A 14,830-nucleotide genomic window follows, 5' to 3' on the forward strand; every position below is an offset into this window, starting at 1 on the left:
AGTGGATTATAGTTCCTACTTCTCCCTTTAATCAAGCACTGTCACTGAGTAGTTATGGGAGAATGATTTCTTAATAATGTCTGCAAATAGTTCAATTTCAGTCTTCTATCTGACCCCAGCCATTCCACACTTTGTTGAACATTTAGACATTAATGATAGTGGCACAGCTGTTATGGAGGTAATCAACTATGTTTGTTCTTAGATTAGGAGGGAATACATGCCTAGTACTGTAAACCTAGTCAAAATCTCATGACTGTAGAGTCATAGACTGTACGAGGGACCTTGACACTGCTGTTTAGCTAAATTCATAGGGCACCAGACTATAGTCTCAATTGTTCATACCAATAGACAAATGCTACTGTAATCCTTAATCAGAGAAGCCTCTCTGTGCACAGAATGAAGAAACTCGTGGCTGCATAAGACGTTTAGAAGGTAACACCTAAACAGGACCTTTATACAACCCCATCTAAGTCTCAGAGAACATCTTCATCCTATGAAAGGGAGAATGAAAAGCATGGAAAAGCAGGGAGGTACTGAGAAATGCTGGCTTCAGCACATGGCATGGCTATTGAAAACATGATTCCATAGCAGTCACAGCTGCCTGCACTGGACCTTAAAAAGAGAGTGCCTGCCAATCATGGATAGGGGAGGATCTCAGGGGTCCTAATTCTTCCCTGATGAACTGTTGGCAGCTGAGGGATCCTGGGGGAGTCACTGTGTTCAGTTGTATGCCAAGCCATGAGCCTACAAGTCTCTGAGGACCACACAGAGTACCATGATGGTTAAAATCGAATCATGACCATGATCTTAGCTAAAAGTGAGTGGGCCACAAAAAGGCATGTCTGTAGGGAAATGATCTGAGGGGAGGAGGAGTGAAGGGAGATAAGAGGGCTGAGGTTGAGAGTATATTCAATGTACCATATACACATATGAAAAAGTCAAAGCAAAATTAATTAATAAAAAAGAAAAATCAAAAGAAATTAGCATTCTCTAACTCCCCTAAATCTTATCTTAGCCTATGCCTACTAATAAAGCTAAATTCTTTTTTTATATATTTTTATTATGTATTTTCCTCATTTACATTTCCAATGCTATCCCAAAAGTCCCCCATACCCTCCCCCCCCCCCACTCCCCTACCCACCCATTCCCACTTTTTGGCCCTGGCTTTCCCCTGTACTGGGGCATATAAAGTTTGTGTGTCCAATGGGCCTCTCTTTCCGGTGATGGCCTACTAGGCCATCTTTTGATACATATGCAGCTAGAATCAAGAGCTCCGGGGTACTGGTTAGTTCATAAAGTTGTTGCACCTACAGGGTTGCAGATCTCTTTAGCTCCTTGGATACTTTCTCTAGCTCCTTCATTGGGAGCCCTGTGATCCATCCAACAGCTGACTGTGAGCATCCACTTATGTGTTTGCTAGGCCCCGGCCTAGTCTCACAAGAGACAGCTATAATGGTGTTAAATAGTATAACCAGTTAACTACCTTCTCTATTTAAACTTTGACATATTTGGGATACCTAAGCAAATTGACACTCTTATCCCTGATGGACAAGACTCTTTGGCATCCCTCCTGGATCACCTTGACCTAGCCAACTGTGAACAGGGACATGAGAGTCACATGAGACAGAATGTGATGACACACACAGAATGAGCACCAGCCTGGAACATGTGTCCTTTAGTTGACAGCCACACTAGAAAAAGACAAAAAAAAATTAGACTAGTGTGTGTCAAGAATCAGAAACATGTCCACTGAAAGAACAATCTCAAAACTAACATGAGGGTGCAGAAGCACTCTCTTTTTCTCAACTGAAGTAGTAGACAATCATATTTCATTCACATCTCTGTTTTAGTCTACTATTCTTTTCCATGGTCACTATCCCAAAACTAAGGGGGAAAACCCAAAGATCAAAACGCCATGACATAAACCCAAGCCAGCACCTGGGCCCTTTGTTCTAGTTTTGACTTTCACCCTGAGTCCATTCTCCTACTCTCCCTTGTCATCAAATGTCTACTGCTTACAAATAAAAAATGTAATAGACAGAGGCCAAAGGTTTTTGCTTAGAACTACAGAAAAAAAGTTGAAGCTCACCCTTGAACTTGATCCAGTTTTCTGCCATCACAAAAGTCATTGTGAAAATAATAAAGATTTCCCTTTCCTCTGCTTTCCAGGGTATTATATCTGGATGTATTTGTAGAGATTTGCTTTGGTAAAAATCTAGTACCCAGCCACATCAGCTCTTTAATTAACTTCCACATTCTTAAAATTAAGAATAATAAAATAATAAACATGAGACATTTGAAACATAGATTATTATAGGTCAATTATTCATTTTCTTTATGGCTCAGATTTCAAAGGGTACAGTTATAGTCATGAAATGAAAGAAAGTCGTGGAAGAAGGAAGGGATAGTAAGTTCTTCACATGAATAAATACCTGTGTTGTTTACTTTATACTTTCAAAAATCATGAGTGTGTTTGATTCATAATACCACAGATATTCAACCCAAACTTACAGAATATAAAAAAACAGAACAATCAAGATTTGGTAGAAGTGTTTACTCTATTAGCAAATGCCATTTGCTAAGCTTCTCCATTGACCTGTTTGAAATGTGTGTGTCAGTCTACAAGATTTATCAGTTTATAGTTTGGAAAGATTATGCCAGAGATTCACACAATAAAGCCAAGATCCAATTTATTGAAGTGTAGATGAGGGTAAAAATTGGAACTACCTGTCTTTTCAGTTATGAGAAAACCATGAGAAAAGAAGCAATTACGTTCTGTGATACAGAAACATGAGAAAAGAAGCAATTATGTTCTATGATAGACATTCTTTGATGAAAGATCAGAGTATCAATCCGTGCCCTTTCCTTCCTCCAAGTTGCTTCTGTTGCTACTTTCATCTTTCAAATACAAGAAAACTAACACCAGGCCAGGGAAGACTTCAGTTTTGAAAAAAAGTTAGCTACGAGGATGTGTCCCAGCAATACATGGGTATAAACATCAGAAAGATTGTGGGATTAAAAAGTATATAATTATTTCTTAAATGTGTGTTAGTTTCATGGGGAAAAACACATTCTCCATAGCACTTAAAAATAAATACACTATGTCTTCATGAGCCTTTGCTATGCCTGCATGTGAGCCAACAGTAGGAATGCCCACTGTGCTGCAAGCATCCAATGGCCTGGTCTAGGAACCACGTGACAGCAAAGATGTAGAACCATTGTGTTACATCCTGAATTTATTTAAGCAAACTGAGTGTGTTGATAGGAAATCAATTCATCATAAGGCTTTACAAATACAGATAGAAGACATAGAATACCAAGACCCTGAACAGAGAGTATGTGAGAACATAGTTCTATGAAATCCAGTCGAGATGCTTGTCCATCATTTTCTGTCCAGAATCATTCAAGTCGCTTTAGTTGATATCAGTCTGATTTACATAAATGCTAATGATTTCGGTAGCCTTGAAGGGATTGTGAGGGACTACAGTGTAATATATGGGAGGCTGGGCTTCCTTTGTTATTTCAATACTGCTGTACATTATGAGGAGAAATAATGCCTTATCACATGTTTATTGTGATATCAATATAAGATGTGAACTCATTTGCATAGGTTAGTCCTTTGGACATCACAATGTGTCTCTGGTCCACCAAGGCTTAAGATTCACAGTGTAGAGGAAAACAACATGAATTAAAGCATTTCTACTAAAATATATTTTAATAGCTGGTGTTCACAACTTGCATAACAAATGCCAAATTATACTAATAACCTTATATCATTCTGTGATACCCTTCCATTGGGGGAAAAAACATTTAATGCTTCTTTCAAAATCATTATGTTCTCAAAGTTAGTACAATTTTACAAATTAACCACAAACCACAACTGTGCATATTTCAAAGCAAACAGAAGCCAAACTACATCATTCAAATTTGTGTTTTTATCACAGGTCAGAAACCAACAGTTCTACAAATATCATGCCTGTTACACACTTGTTGCAACTTCCAAAATGCTCAGCAATTCATTGTATGGACAGGAAGGAAGGATGCTGCGATTCAGTTTTCTCTTTCCTTTAAAGGAAATCATCTTTAACAATCAATAATTGACAACGGTGAAGTGTGTGCTATGCAACCAGGATACAATACACCAGACACAATAAGCATGGCAAGCTCTTGTAGATACACTGAAGTTACAGATAATTGGGAAGGACGTTTGCTCAGAGAAGTTTCCAGGCATAAGGATTCTAGTGGTCTTACACATCCTGGAATGATGATCACAGAAGTTTCACACAGCTTGACTTTTTTGGTCATCAGTTATTGACAGCTACTTGCCTGGAGAAGGGTCCTAAGGAGCATGGAATACTTCAGAAAGACCTTCATTTTTAGCATCTTTAAAGGTTTACATAGCTTCCTGCTTAACTGAAGCTCTATCATCATGTTTTATTACCCCATACAATGCAATGATAATTTAGATTATCAGCGCAACACAAGCCACAAACAGATTATCATAGGCAAACAGTTAAAATATAATCAGGTCATAAAGTTCAATTATGCAGTGAATTCAGTCTCATAATATAGCTAGTCTGTCTCACCATAATTATTTTAAACCCCAAACCTAAACTTAATGCCTATATATCTCAACTATATATAAATCCACAAAAAAACTTCTCAGAAAATTGAATAAGTCAGCATTTTCTAGTATTATAAACCTTTAGAAGGAAAATACAACTAGCTACCACCTGTAGTATCTTTCTTTCAAGGGTATCCCACTTCTCACCACAAAAATATTGATCATGTATCATAAAATATTACTATAGAATATGCAGAAGCTTGCTTGCTTGCTTGGTTTCCTTTCTAAGACCATAATGATAAACAAGCATAATCAAAAAGGCACCTATTTTGTATATATTTATATTGTAACCTTAGTATAAACTGCATCTACTGAATATAGGGCTGTATTATTAAAGATCAATTATTTTCTTTCTCATTTGACTGAAAACATTCCACTGGAGGTGGATGAACCTGAAAAGTAGGTGTGTCACTTGCTCTCAATTATGGAAAAGGTTTTCCCCTAATTCCTATAGTGTTATAGGCCTCCAGCAGAGAGAAGATCCCTAACTAAAAACATCTTCATCATCTTCAAGCAAAGGACCTAGTAGCAAGAGAGAAACTGGACTAATCTCATCCATCCCCCTTACAAGATGCTTGTAGAAATTGTGCTTAGACATTCCTGGGTGCTGTGTGGAGGCTGGGAGACATGGGAAGAGGCAGAGCCTCCATGGAAAATGAAAACCAGATCAAAGTTGCAAACTGGGCTGTGCTGCAGATGTGCAAGCAAAATGAAGATAGGAAGATATTTTGTCACAGGCTAGAAAGAAAAAGCTTTCTAGATAACAAATGCTTTTTTTCTTAAATCTACTACAAAAGCTTATAGCAAAAGCATTATATCAAGTTTCTAAACTTTTCTCAAGAGGACTATGAACCAAAGGCATTTGTTTTCAGAGACTTTGAGAAGTGTATCAAGTACCTTCTTGTGCTCCTGGCAAGCTTGGAATCCATCAGATAGGAAGAGGTGCGTGCCCTCTGTGCTTGGCATTTAGTCTCCTTTGACTCCAATTTCTAAGGGGCTTGTTCTTAAATTCTTCTATTGCTGTCAATGTTACATGTGACATATTGACTGCCAAACTGCACGTGGGAGGGAGGCATGTGGAAAGCGAAAAAGGTGCTAAGAATATAGTATTTCTTAAAAAGATGCTGCAAAAGATGGCACCTGGCTATGACACATCTAGGCTCGACGCATAATCTCGAAAGCATGCCATATATTGCTCTGCCTTGGTCTGTATGGAAAACTGGCTGTCCTGGAACTCACTCTGTAGACCTGGCTGGCCTCGAACTCAGAAATCTGCCTGCCTCTGCCTCCCGAGTGCTGGGATTAAAGGTATGAGCCACAGCTGCCAGCTCCAGATCATATCTTAATTCTGAAAGACTTGAAACAGAAATATCTTGCTAAGCAAACATTATGCAAAGCTCAATATTTAGAACGGCTATCTCCTAAATATGTACTGACTCTCACACTCATCAAGTCTGACTTTGAAATTAATGAGTGGCAAAAACATGGACCATAGAGTCACTACTTTGTGGGGACAAGCAAATGTTAAGCATCATTTCAAAGTTGGCTTCTGTTGAGATTCCTACACATATACTATGATCAAAATCATACCTGCCCTGCATTTATCCTAACATTTTAATTTTGACTACTTTTGAAAAATAGTCACAAACACACACACACACACACACACACACACACACACACAAATGGTCTGCCTCTGGAAGCATAAAAGACATATCACATAAATGAAGCAACTTATCACCCTTGTTTTTCGGGTACAGATTTTTGCAAATTATTGCAAGTGCAGTTTATCTTTGTAGGTGTGTGTTCAAGACATGAAAGCAGTTAGGAAAGTTAATAATGATTGGTTACTTAAATTACGTGAAGATTAGGTAAGCTACTTACTTATGAGTCTATAAAAACAACCTCTCCAGAAAAATCTCTAGTTATCTGCAGAATTTTCCTTTTCAATTTTCTATCTGTGTCACAGAAATACAGCTTAGTGTGACAAAACTTTTCCTTAAAGCAAATCTAAGAAAACTAATATTTTTCAAAAGTATGGGCTCACTTTCTAAAGATTTACATGAACCCACTTTGGACTTTGGCCTTATAAACATTTCATTTGAATGGTTTTTGTTGTGGATGCTTTGTTTATTTCTTTAAGCATATTGTGTAAAGTAGATATTCCCACAGTCGCAGTATCCTCTTATATTTTTGTGACTTTACTCTCTTCATTTTCAGAGCTTACAAGAATGCCACCAAGCTGCAAGTCACAGTCAGAGGCACTATGAAAAAACAGAGTTGCAATAAATGTCAACATCCAGGTGACTTCAACTGCAGATTCCAGACAAGTTTACTCACAAGTGTGTGAGTCCTGCAAACTACTCAAAACCGGACACTGATTTCTTCCTTAGTGGATTATCTGTTGGACATCCCTCCCCACCAAAAAATCACTCATGACTTTTTTTAATCTAATCGTGAAGGTGACTTAGAAAACAAAAACGGGAATGGAAAAGGGAAGCCTTTTTATGAACATATTTAATGGCCAGATTTCTATCCCAGCATCTGAAGACTGATTACCAAAGTATAAGACCAGATTGTCTAACTGTGAGCAAACCTTTGCTGTTCTGTGTTTTTGGTTTTCAGCTACTTTATACTCCATTTCCGCTTACGGTCGAGGCTGTTCAATTCACTCCACTTTTAAATCAATGGTGGCATTAAGTGAGTGAAAGCTATCCAGTAAATACATAAGTCTCCTATTTACTAGAGTATATATGTAGTTCCTAAGGTGTGAGTCTTTCAAAACTAGAGTGTAATGCAGCAAGAAAGCCTCAAGCAACTTTTCAAAATGTTTTCCAATGAGCGGGCAACTAGAAGAAGGGCAGGGAGAGAGTGGCCATACGGTTGACTTTAGTAACAAGGATGGGCTAGCAGCTGTTACAGATGTTGCCATGTTACAGAAGCTCACGCCCACAGACATGCAACAGGATAGAGGCTACTGGTGAAATAGTACAGATGACATTAGACTTTGCCCTTTGCAGAGAAGCTGGGAAGTTACCTGGTCCTGACATTCTGGGGACCTGAGCAGATGCACTGCTCCACAGAACATAAATGGAGATAGGCTACACCATGAAGCACATGAGAACTAAATAGCTCCCGCTCAGCCTAGGGAAAGGCTAAGTTCCCTGCCGACTCCCTAAGGCTACAGTCAATATGATTTTAACCAGACCCATTCTGCCACTGTTTCCATTTATTTATTATATTAGGTGATCCTCCCTTGAATTGAAAATTATCCAATGATTTAAAAGCTGAACAGTTTTTAAATTATTGGATGTGTTGCTGGACTATGAGAATTAGCTATGGATGATTCCAAGTGACAGCTAAGAAATTTCATACATTTGTTACACTTAAGGGACAATCAACATCTCTATTAAAGTCTACAAAAATACATTTCCCAGAAGGGTTGGATAGCCAATTGAATGAAACCACAAACACAATTAGCAGCACCAGGTCTCCAGACCTAATGGTTTTGTTTACAGGAATTACTATGGATGCTGCCATTTCCAGCCTGAAAGTCAATTCCTTTTTTCCTGGTACCTGTGTGTCTAATTGTCAAAGTAAGGATACATTATTGTAAAATAATTGCCAAGTTATCTGAAAAGTATCATCTATCTTTTAAAAAGATTGAGTTTGGAATACATCATAATAAAGCTCGAAGGGCAAGGAGAAAGAATTAATTCACAAACTCAATGTAATTTGCTGGGAGCATGCCCGTTCTCCCGGTTCTCTGCACGGTGCCATACATCCAGCCATCATCAATGGGCTGCACGTTGACAATGTAGTCACCATCTCGGAAGGAGACCTCATCTTCATCCTGGGCGCTATAATCGTACATGGCGCGGTAGGTCCTCTGAAAAAGAATGAAGTGATTGTATGTGGTATTCTAAAGTAGGAGAAGATACAAATCTGGACTATAACCAACTACCACACACGTGATGAGTATGAGTGTTTGCAGGTGTTGCTATCTTTGGGCAGCTCAAAACCAGGTGTATCACCTATTCTATAAATCTTAACTTTGTCCATCTAGAGGAAACATATTTAAGGTCAAAGCAAGGGTCCAGAAAGATAGCACAGTACCTTAACTTTAAAAGACAATAAATAAAATAGTGTGCCTCTCTAAAAGTAACCTTCAAAGGAATAACACCAGGTCCTGCATGAAAAAAAAAATCCCAGAAGCCTTAGATGATGTAGATTTTCTTCAGTTCCCTTCTTTCTTCAGGAGATTAAGCCTCTCCCTCCCCCATTAACAGCAGGCCTGTAGTCTAGTGGCTCTCTGCCAATGGCTTTCCCCTTGCACAGAAAGTGAACTTTTCCTAAGTAAATACTAAGAATTTTTGTTCCTCCCCCAAAAAAATATTATAAAACTCATCTATTTACTTAAACATTATACATATCATATCACAGGGCCATAAATTCCCTACATAAACATCTGATTTTTGAGATACATATAAAGAAATTTTTATTACAGTGAAAAAACTTAAATTGCATTTTTATATTTGTTTTAGTTCAAGTCTAAGAGTTTGTCTAATATTAATAATCAATAAACCTCAAAGCCAAGAATATTCATAGATTAAGGAAACAGGTAACTGGCTGGCACACAGTAGACCTGAAAGCAATTATTTTCTTGTCTCCTGCTTCTAAATATTGAAGCAATCTCAGCATGAGACACCAAGTATGAGCACAAAGTAAGTTTCACTTCTGAACTTTGAACTTAATGATGAGTGTGTCAAGACTTCTAACAGGGATGTTTGAAGGCTACTATTCTCAATAGACTTTAAACTGACGTACCTTATTTGAACAGATTTGGGAGTATAGCAGGGCATTTCAGTACCGGGATATAAACAATGCCTGGCAGATCAGAGTAACTGGAATATCTACTTAATACTTTTAGTAGAATATCTATTTACTGCTTCTTTACAGTCTCATGATGTTCCCTAAACATTCTGACCAAATGTTCTCTAATCAGAACATTGAAGCTTATGCTAGTCTATGTCCATTAGACAACTGAGACCATTATGATTAAGACTAACTCTTTTAACATGAGTATCATATACCTGTCCCTTCTTAGGCCTGGATGAAGATCATAACTGGATATTTCCCAATTATGAAGTAAAAATTAGGATGCTGTGGTAGTTTAAATGAAAAAATGTTCTCCACAGGCTAAGGTATTTGAATATTTGATCTCTAATTGTGACAAGGTTTAGGGAGAATGGCCTTTCTAGAGAAAGTATGTGACCACAGGTTGACTTGGGAGAATATATCCTTGCCCTAGTTCCACTTTACCCTCTCTGCTTTGTGCTTACAGTTGAGATATGCTCTCTTAGCTTCCTGTTCCAGCCAATATGCCTCTTTGCCCTGATGGGCTCTTATATACCTGAAACAAAGCCCAAATAAACTCGTCCCTCTATAATGTTTTTGGTCATGGTGTTTTATCACAGTAACATAAAAGTAACTAAAAGAGATCTCATAACTAGAAGATGTCTTGTTTGTTTTATTGTTTGTTGTGATGTTTACTAATACAATTTCTCTCATCATTTTACCCCTGTAATTGTTTTGCTTCCATTGAAAGGACTATATACATAGTAATCCCATGTCAGTGTTGGTCTATTTTCCCCACTCTTCACAAGCACTCTATCACAGAGCTAAACTCGTGGATGGCAGGAGTGTTTGAAGTCAGCACTTACTAGATGTGCTGGAGGCTGCATTGACCTCATGGACGACACGCTGGTCTGATGCATGTACCCATAGCCTTGGGAATGGCTCTGCTGGTAAGCTCCAGGAAGGACAGGTGCTGCACATGGACACACAGAGACATCATAGGTTAACCTTCAAACCTAAATGAAGCGCTACCAGTAAAACAAACTGTCTTCATTGTCCCGTGAAATCCGAGTGGCAACAGTACAGGCAGTCTCCAGATTAGTCCAAATCTTAATATTAAAGATGTTAATTTAAAAATCAATTTATCATGCAGTTAACTGTTTCTTTAAAGAATTTCTATTAATGCTTTTTAAATTCCATATTTCCCCCAAATCCTCTCTCAAAACTTTGAGTTTTCTTCCATTTTTGTTGTCTATTTCTTTATTTTAGCCCCTCATGTCCAATTTGTGCTGCCTAATCATTCTTGAGAGTGTGATGTACTCACCAGGAATCACACCATTACAAAAACTGACTCCCCCTATGTCAGGATCTCAAAATGTCAGTCAATTTCTGCTACTCTATTGAAGATGCTATGGTAAAACAAAATAAGTTAAACAAAAAAAAAATCACACTCTTAGCAGAAACCATGCTTATTTGGCCCCTTAATTCATTCGACATTTAAAAGAAACAATAAAACAAAAATAAAAGAAAGTGAGCATATAAAGGGATTTAATTAGACCCAAAATCCATGGCAGAGCATCAATGTTCTCAACAAGGATGCATGGACATGTAGTACATATTCAAAGACATACAACTTAACAAAACTGGTAATCCCAACATGTTTAGTCATACGTGATGTTTCTTTAGCACTTAATACCGCCAATAAACACTCTTTAAAGAAACTTGTATTTAGAGCATATGAAATCCTTTTAAATAAGTGAATTGACTTTTGACTTTTACTGAGAATTGAGAAATCAGACCACCTGAATAAGTGAAGGTAGAATGCTTGGGTCTATGGTTATACTATCCCCTCCAATGTTAAGGAACACCATGAAAGTGGGGGCCAGAAAGAATGTAAGAGCAGATGCTGGGAAATGTGCTGTATAAACACAGCATGGGGTTCCTAGCCTCATTTGGTCTATAACAAAATCCCTACACCTAAGGCTCAGGGAACCTCAGAAGAGAAGGCAGAAAAAATTTAAGAGCCAAAAGACCAGGACATCTGTTGCTATGTGGCATCTTCTAGATGTGCTAGAAAACCTGACCTATAAAACAACATAGCTGTCTAAATAAAACGTGCATAATGATAATTCTAGTTCACATGCCAATATGTATGGGAAAATTTCACAGGACCGTACCCCCAGTGAAGACCTATCAATGGCTGTTAAAAGTGGGAGAACAGGCTTCTTCAAAGACAGGCCCTGATAGGCAGTATAATCCTGTGGTCATCCCTAAACACATACACATATGAGCAAAACAAAATGGGATGTGTGTGCGTGTGTGTATAAAACAATAACAATTATAGAGGAGTTATAAATTTGAGAAAGAGTAGTGTTGGGGGGTAGGCCCATCCAAGCCCCCTTTTGTAGAGGTCCCGATGAAAAGACAAGAAAGCTAGTTCTGTGTCCTTGTCCAAGAGCACACTTGACAAGCTGTGGTCTGGGGCTGGAGCCAATGCCAGAAAGAATTAAGAGTTTTGGTTCCTTGATTAGTTTCCTGCTGACTCCATCCCGTTGTGTGATAGCTATCTGTTGACTCTGACCTATTTGCCCTTGCACCAGAATATATATATGATGCCGTAATTTTAACAAACTTCAAAAATGCTCAGCATCCTTAATCATCAGAGAAATGCAAATCAAAACAACCCTGAAATTCCATCTCACACCAGTCAGAATGGCTAAGATCAAAAATTCAGGTGACAGCAGATGCTGGCGAGGATGCAGAGAAAGAGGAACACTTCTCCATTGTTGGTGGGATTGCAAGCTTGTACAACCACTCTGGAAATCAGTCTGGTGGTTCCTCAGAAAATTGGACATAGTACTACCGGAGGATCCCGCAATACCTCTCCTGGGCATATATTCAGAAGATTTCCCAACCGGTAAGAAGGACACATGCTCCGCTATGTTAATAGCAGCTTTATTTATAATAGCCAGAAGCTGGAAAGAACCCAGATGCCCCTCAACAGAGGAATGGATACAAAAAATGTGGTACATTTACACAATGGAGTACTACTCAACTATTAAAAAGAATGAATTTATGAAATTCCTAGGCAAATGGATGGACCTGGAGGGCATCATCTTGAGTGAGGTAACACAATCACAAAAGAACTCAAATGATATGTACTCACTGATAAGTGGATATTAGCCCAGAAACTTAGGATACCCGAGATATAAGATACAATTTGCAAAACACATGAAACTGAAGAAGAACGAAGACCAAAGTGTGGACACTTTGCCCCTTCTTAGAATTGGAAACAATCACCCATGGAAGGAGTTACAGAGACAAAGTTTGGAGCTGAGACAAAAGGATGGACCATCTAGAGACTGCCATATCCAGGGATCCATCCCATAATTAGCCTCCAAAAGATGACACCATTGCATACACTAGCAAGCGTTGGCTGAAAGGACCGTGATATAGCTGTCTCTTGTGAGACTAGGCTGGGGCCTAGCAAACACATAAGTGAATGCTCACAGTCAGCTATTGGATGGAGCACAGGGCCCCTAATGGAGGAGCTAGAGAACGTACCCAAGGAGCTAAAGGGATCTGCAACCCTATAGGTGGAACAACATTATGAACTAACCAGTACCCCTGAGCTCTTGACTCTAGCTGCATATGTATCAAAAGATGGCCTAGTCGGCCATCACTGGAAAGAGAGGCCCATTGGACTTGCAAACTTTATATGCCCCAGTACAGGGGAATGCCAGGGCCAAAAAATGGGAATGGGTGGGTAGGGAAGTGGGGGGGGGGGAGGGTATGGGGGACTTTTGGGATAGCATTCTAAATGTAATTGAGGAAAATACGTAGTAATAAAAAATATTTTAAAAAAAAGAAAAGAAAAAATTTTTAACAAACTTCCTGATAGGAGTCATCTGCTCACATAGATGAGTCTGCCTTTCTATCTTGAGTCTGCCTTTCTATCTTCTTTACTTTCTCCTCCTTTGTTCTCCCCTTAATATCTCACAGTTTAGGGCCCTTATTTTACAGTTTTGGGTAAAGGTTCAGAAGGGAGATAGGAGACATTAGAGGGGGATTAAGGGAGGGGTTGAAATGGCATAACTGCAGTAGTCACAAATACATTTCTCAAAACAAATAAAAATTTAAATGATAAAAGACGCCCTCTGAACATGACATAGCCACCATACCCAGGAACTCACTACAGCTATGGTAACCTGCGTAAGACCTGAATAAGATTTGACCAGTCAATATTTAACATGGGTAAGAGAAGCTCATGAGGCTGTATCCCTCCTGGAGAGATTATTGGCAGCTAATGGTTGCTTAGGGAAGTAGGGCTGGTTTTCCGCAGTGAATATAACACTGCTAAGTCGCCCATGCTCCAGTAAATAACCCTAACCTATGCTCATGCAGCAACCATAATTAAACTTAATTAATCCAGTGAGTCACATGCACAGACACACACACATACATACACATATGAATACACACACAAATATATATATATACATATATACATACATACACATACATGCATACATACATACATACATACATACATACATGTACACACACACTATAAAAATAAAAAAGAGCTGTTGGGAAGAAAGAAAAAGTTTCAGTCGGAGAGGCAACAGAGGAGAGGGAGGCTAATGGATATTGCAAACAAATGAAATTCATTATAAACACATATAAAACTATCAAAGAATAAAATAAAAAATAATTTTGAAAAGTTTTGTAGCTATCATTTTCCTATGTTAAAATACATCAAAATGGCATTCACAAGATTTTTACCATCTTCAACATTAATTAGGGCAACAGAAGACATAGTTTCTGAGCCAAACACAGTGATGCATGCCTGTGACTATTAATCGGAAGTCTGGGGCAGGAGGATGATAAGTTTAAGCCCAAGATGATCTGCATAGATTGTTTCAGGGAAGCATGAGTTACAAAGCAAGATTCTGACTCAACAAAACAAAACAAATGACATAATTTCTTTCTTGATGAACTCTGATTTCTAGACAAACCACCCAACACAGATGCAATAAAATAAACAAGCAAATAAATACCCATAAGCCCACTTGTGTGTAAATTTCTCAAAATGTATGTATACTTAAAGCATTTGTAAGCAAAATATCTATGAGTAAAACATTGAGTAGCATGGTCTTCATTCTATTTTGAATAATGATGTAATTCATTAGAAAAGATGTACAATATATATGCTTATTAAACCCATAATATTTTGCCATTTTAGTTTAATCAGGTTAAGTATATGCCTATAATAGGGTTATTTGTTCAGGTCAATTTTTATGATTAAAAAGAATGAGCAGATACTATTGTGAAATTAATAATTTATAA

The 14,830-nt window shown here is 38.2% G+C and overlaps 1 protein-coding gene across 9 annotated transcripts in view; it reads right to left on the reverse strand.

Moving 5' to 3' along the window:
• Positions 1-2,315: 2,315 nt before the first annotated feature.
• The window catches only part of Nebl (nebulette), a 392,277-nt gene continuing 379,762 nt past the window's right edge, over positions 2,316-14,830 (reverse strand). For 3 of the 9 annotated variants that reach the window (NR_156125.1, NM_028757.3, NM_001362722.1), the window contains 2 exons: positions 10,348-10,454; positions 2,316-8,513 (listed from right to left, as the gene is read on the reverse strand). Coding sequence is in view for 7 of the 9 variants with exons in the window: in NM_028757.3 (NP_083033.1) it covers positions 8,337-8,513; positions 10,348-10,454 (284 nt within the window). In the remaining 2 variants the exon portion in view is untranslated. The remainder of the gene's footprint in view (positions 8,514-10,347; positions 10,455-14,830) is intronic. The other 6 variants (XR_003953725.1, XM_006497556.4, XM_011238990.3 and 3 more) reach the window with 3 other exon arrangements.

Source organism: Mus musculus, chromosome 2 (assembly GCF_000001635.26).
Source record: "Mus musculus strain C57BL/6J chromosome 2, GRCm38.p6 C57BL/6J".
In the NCBI taxonomy this organism is placed as follows: Eukaryota; Metazoa; Chordata; class Mammalia; order Rodentia; family Muridae; genus Mus; species Mus musculus.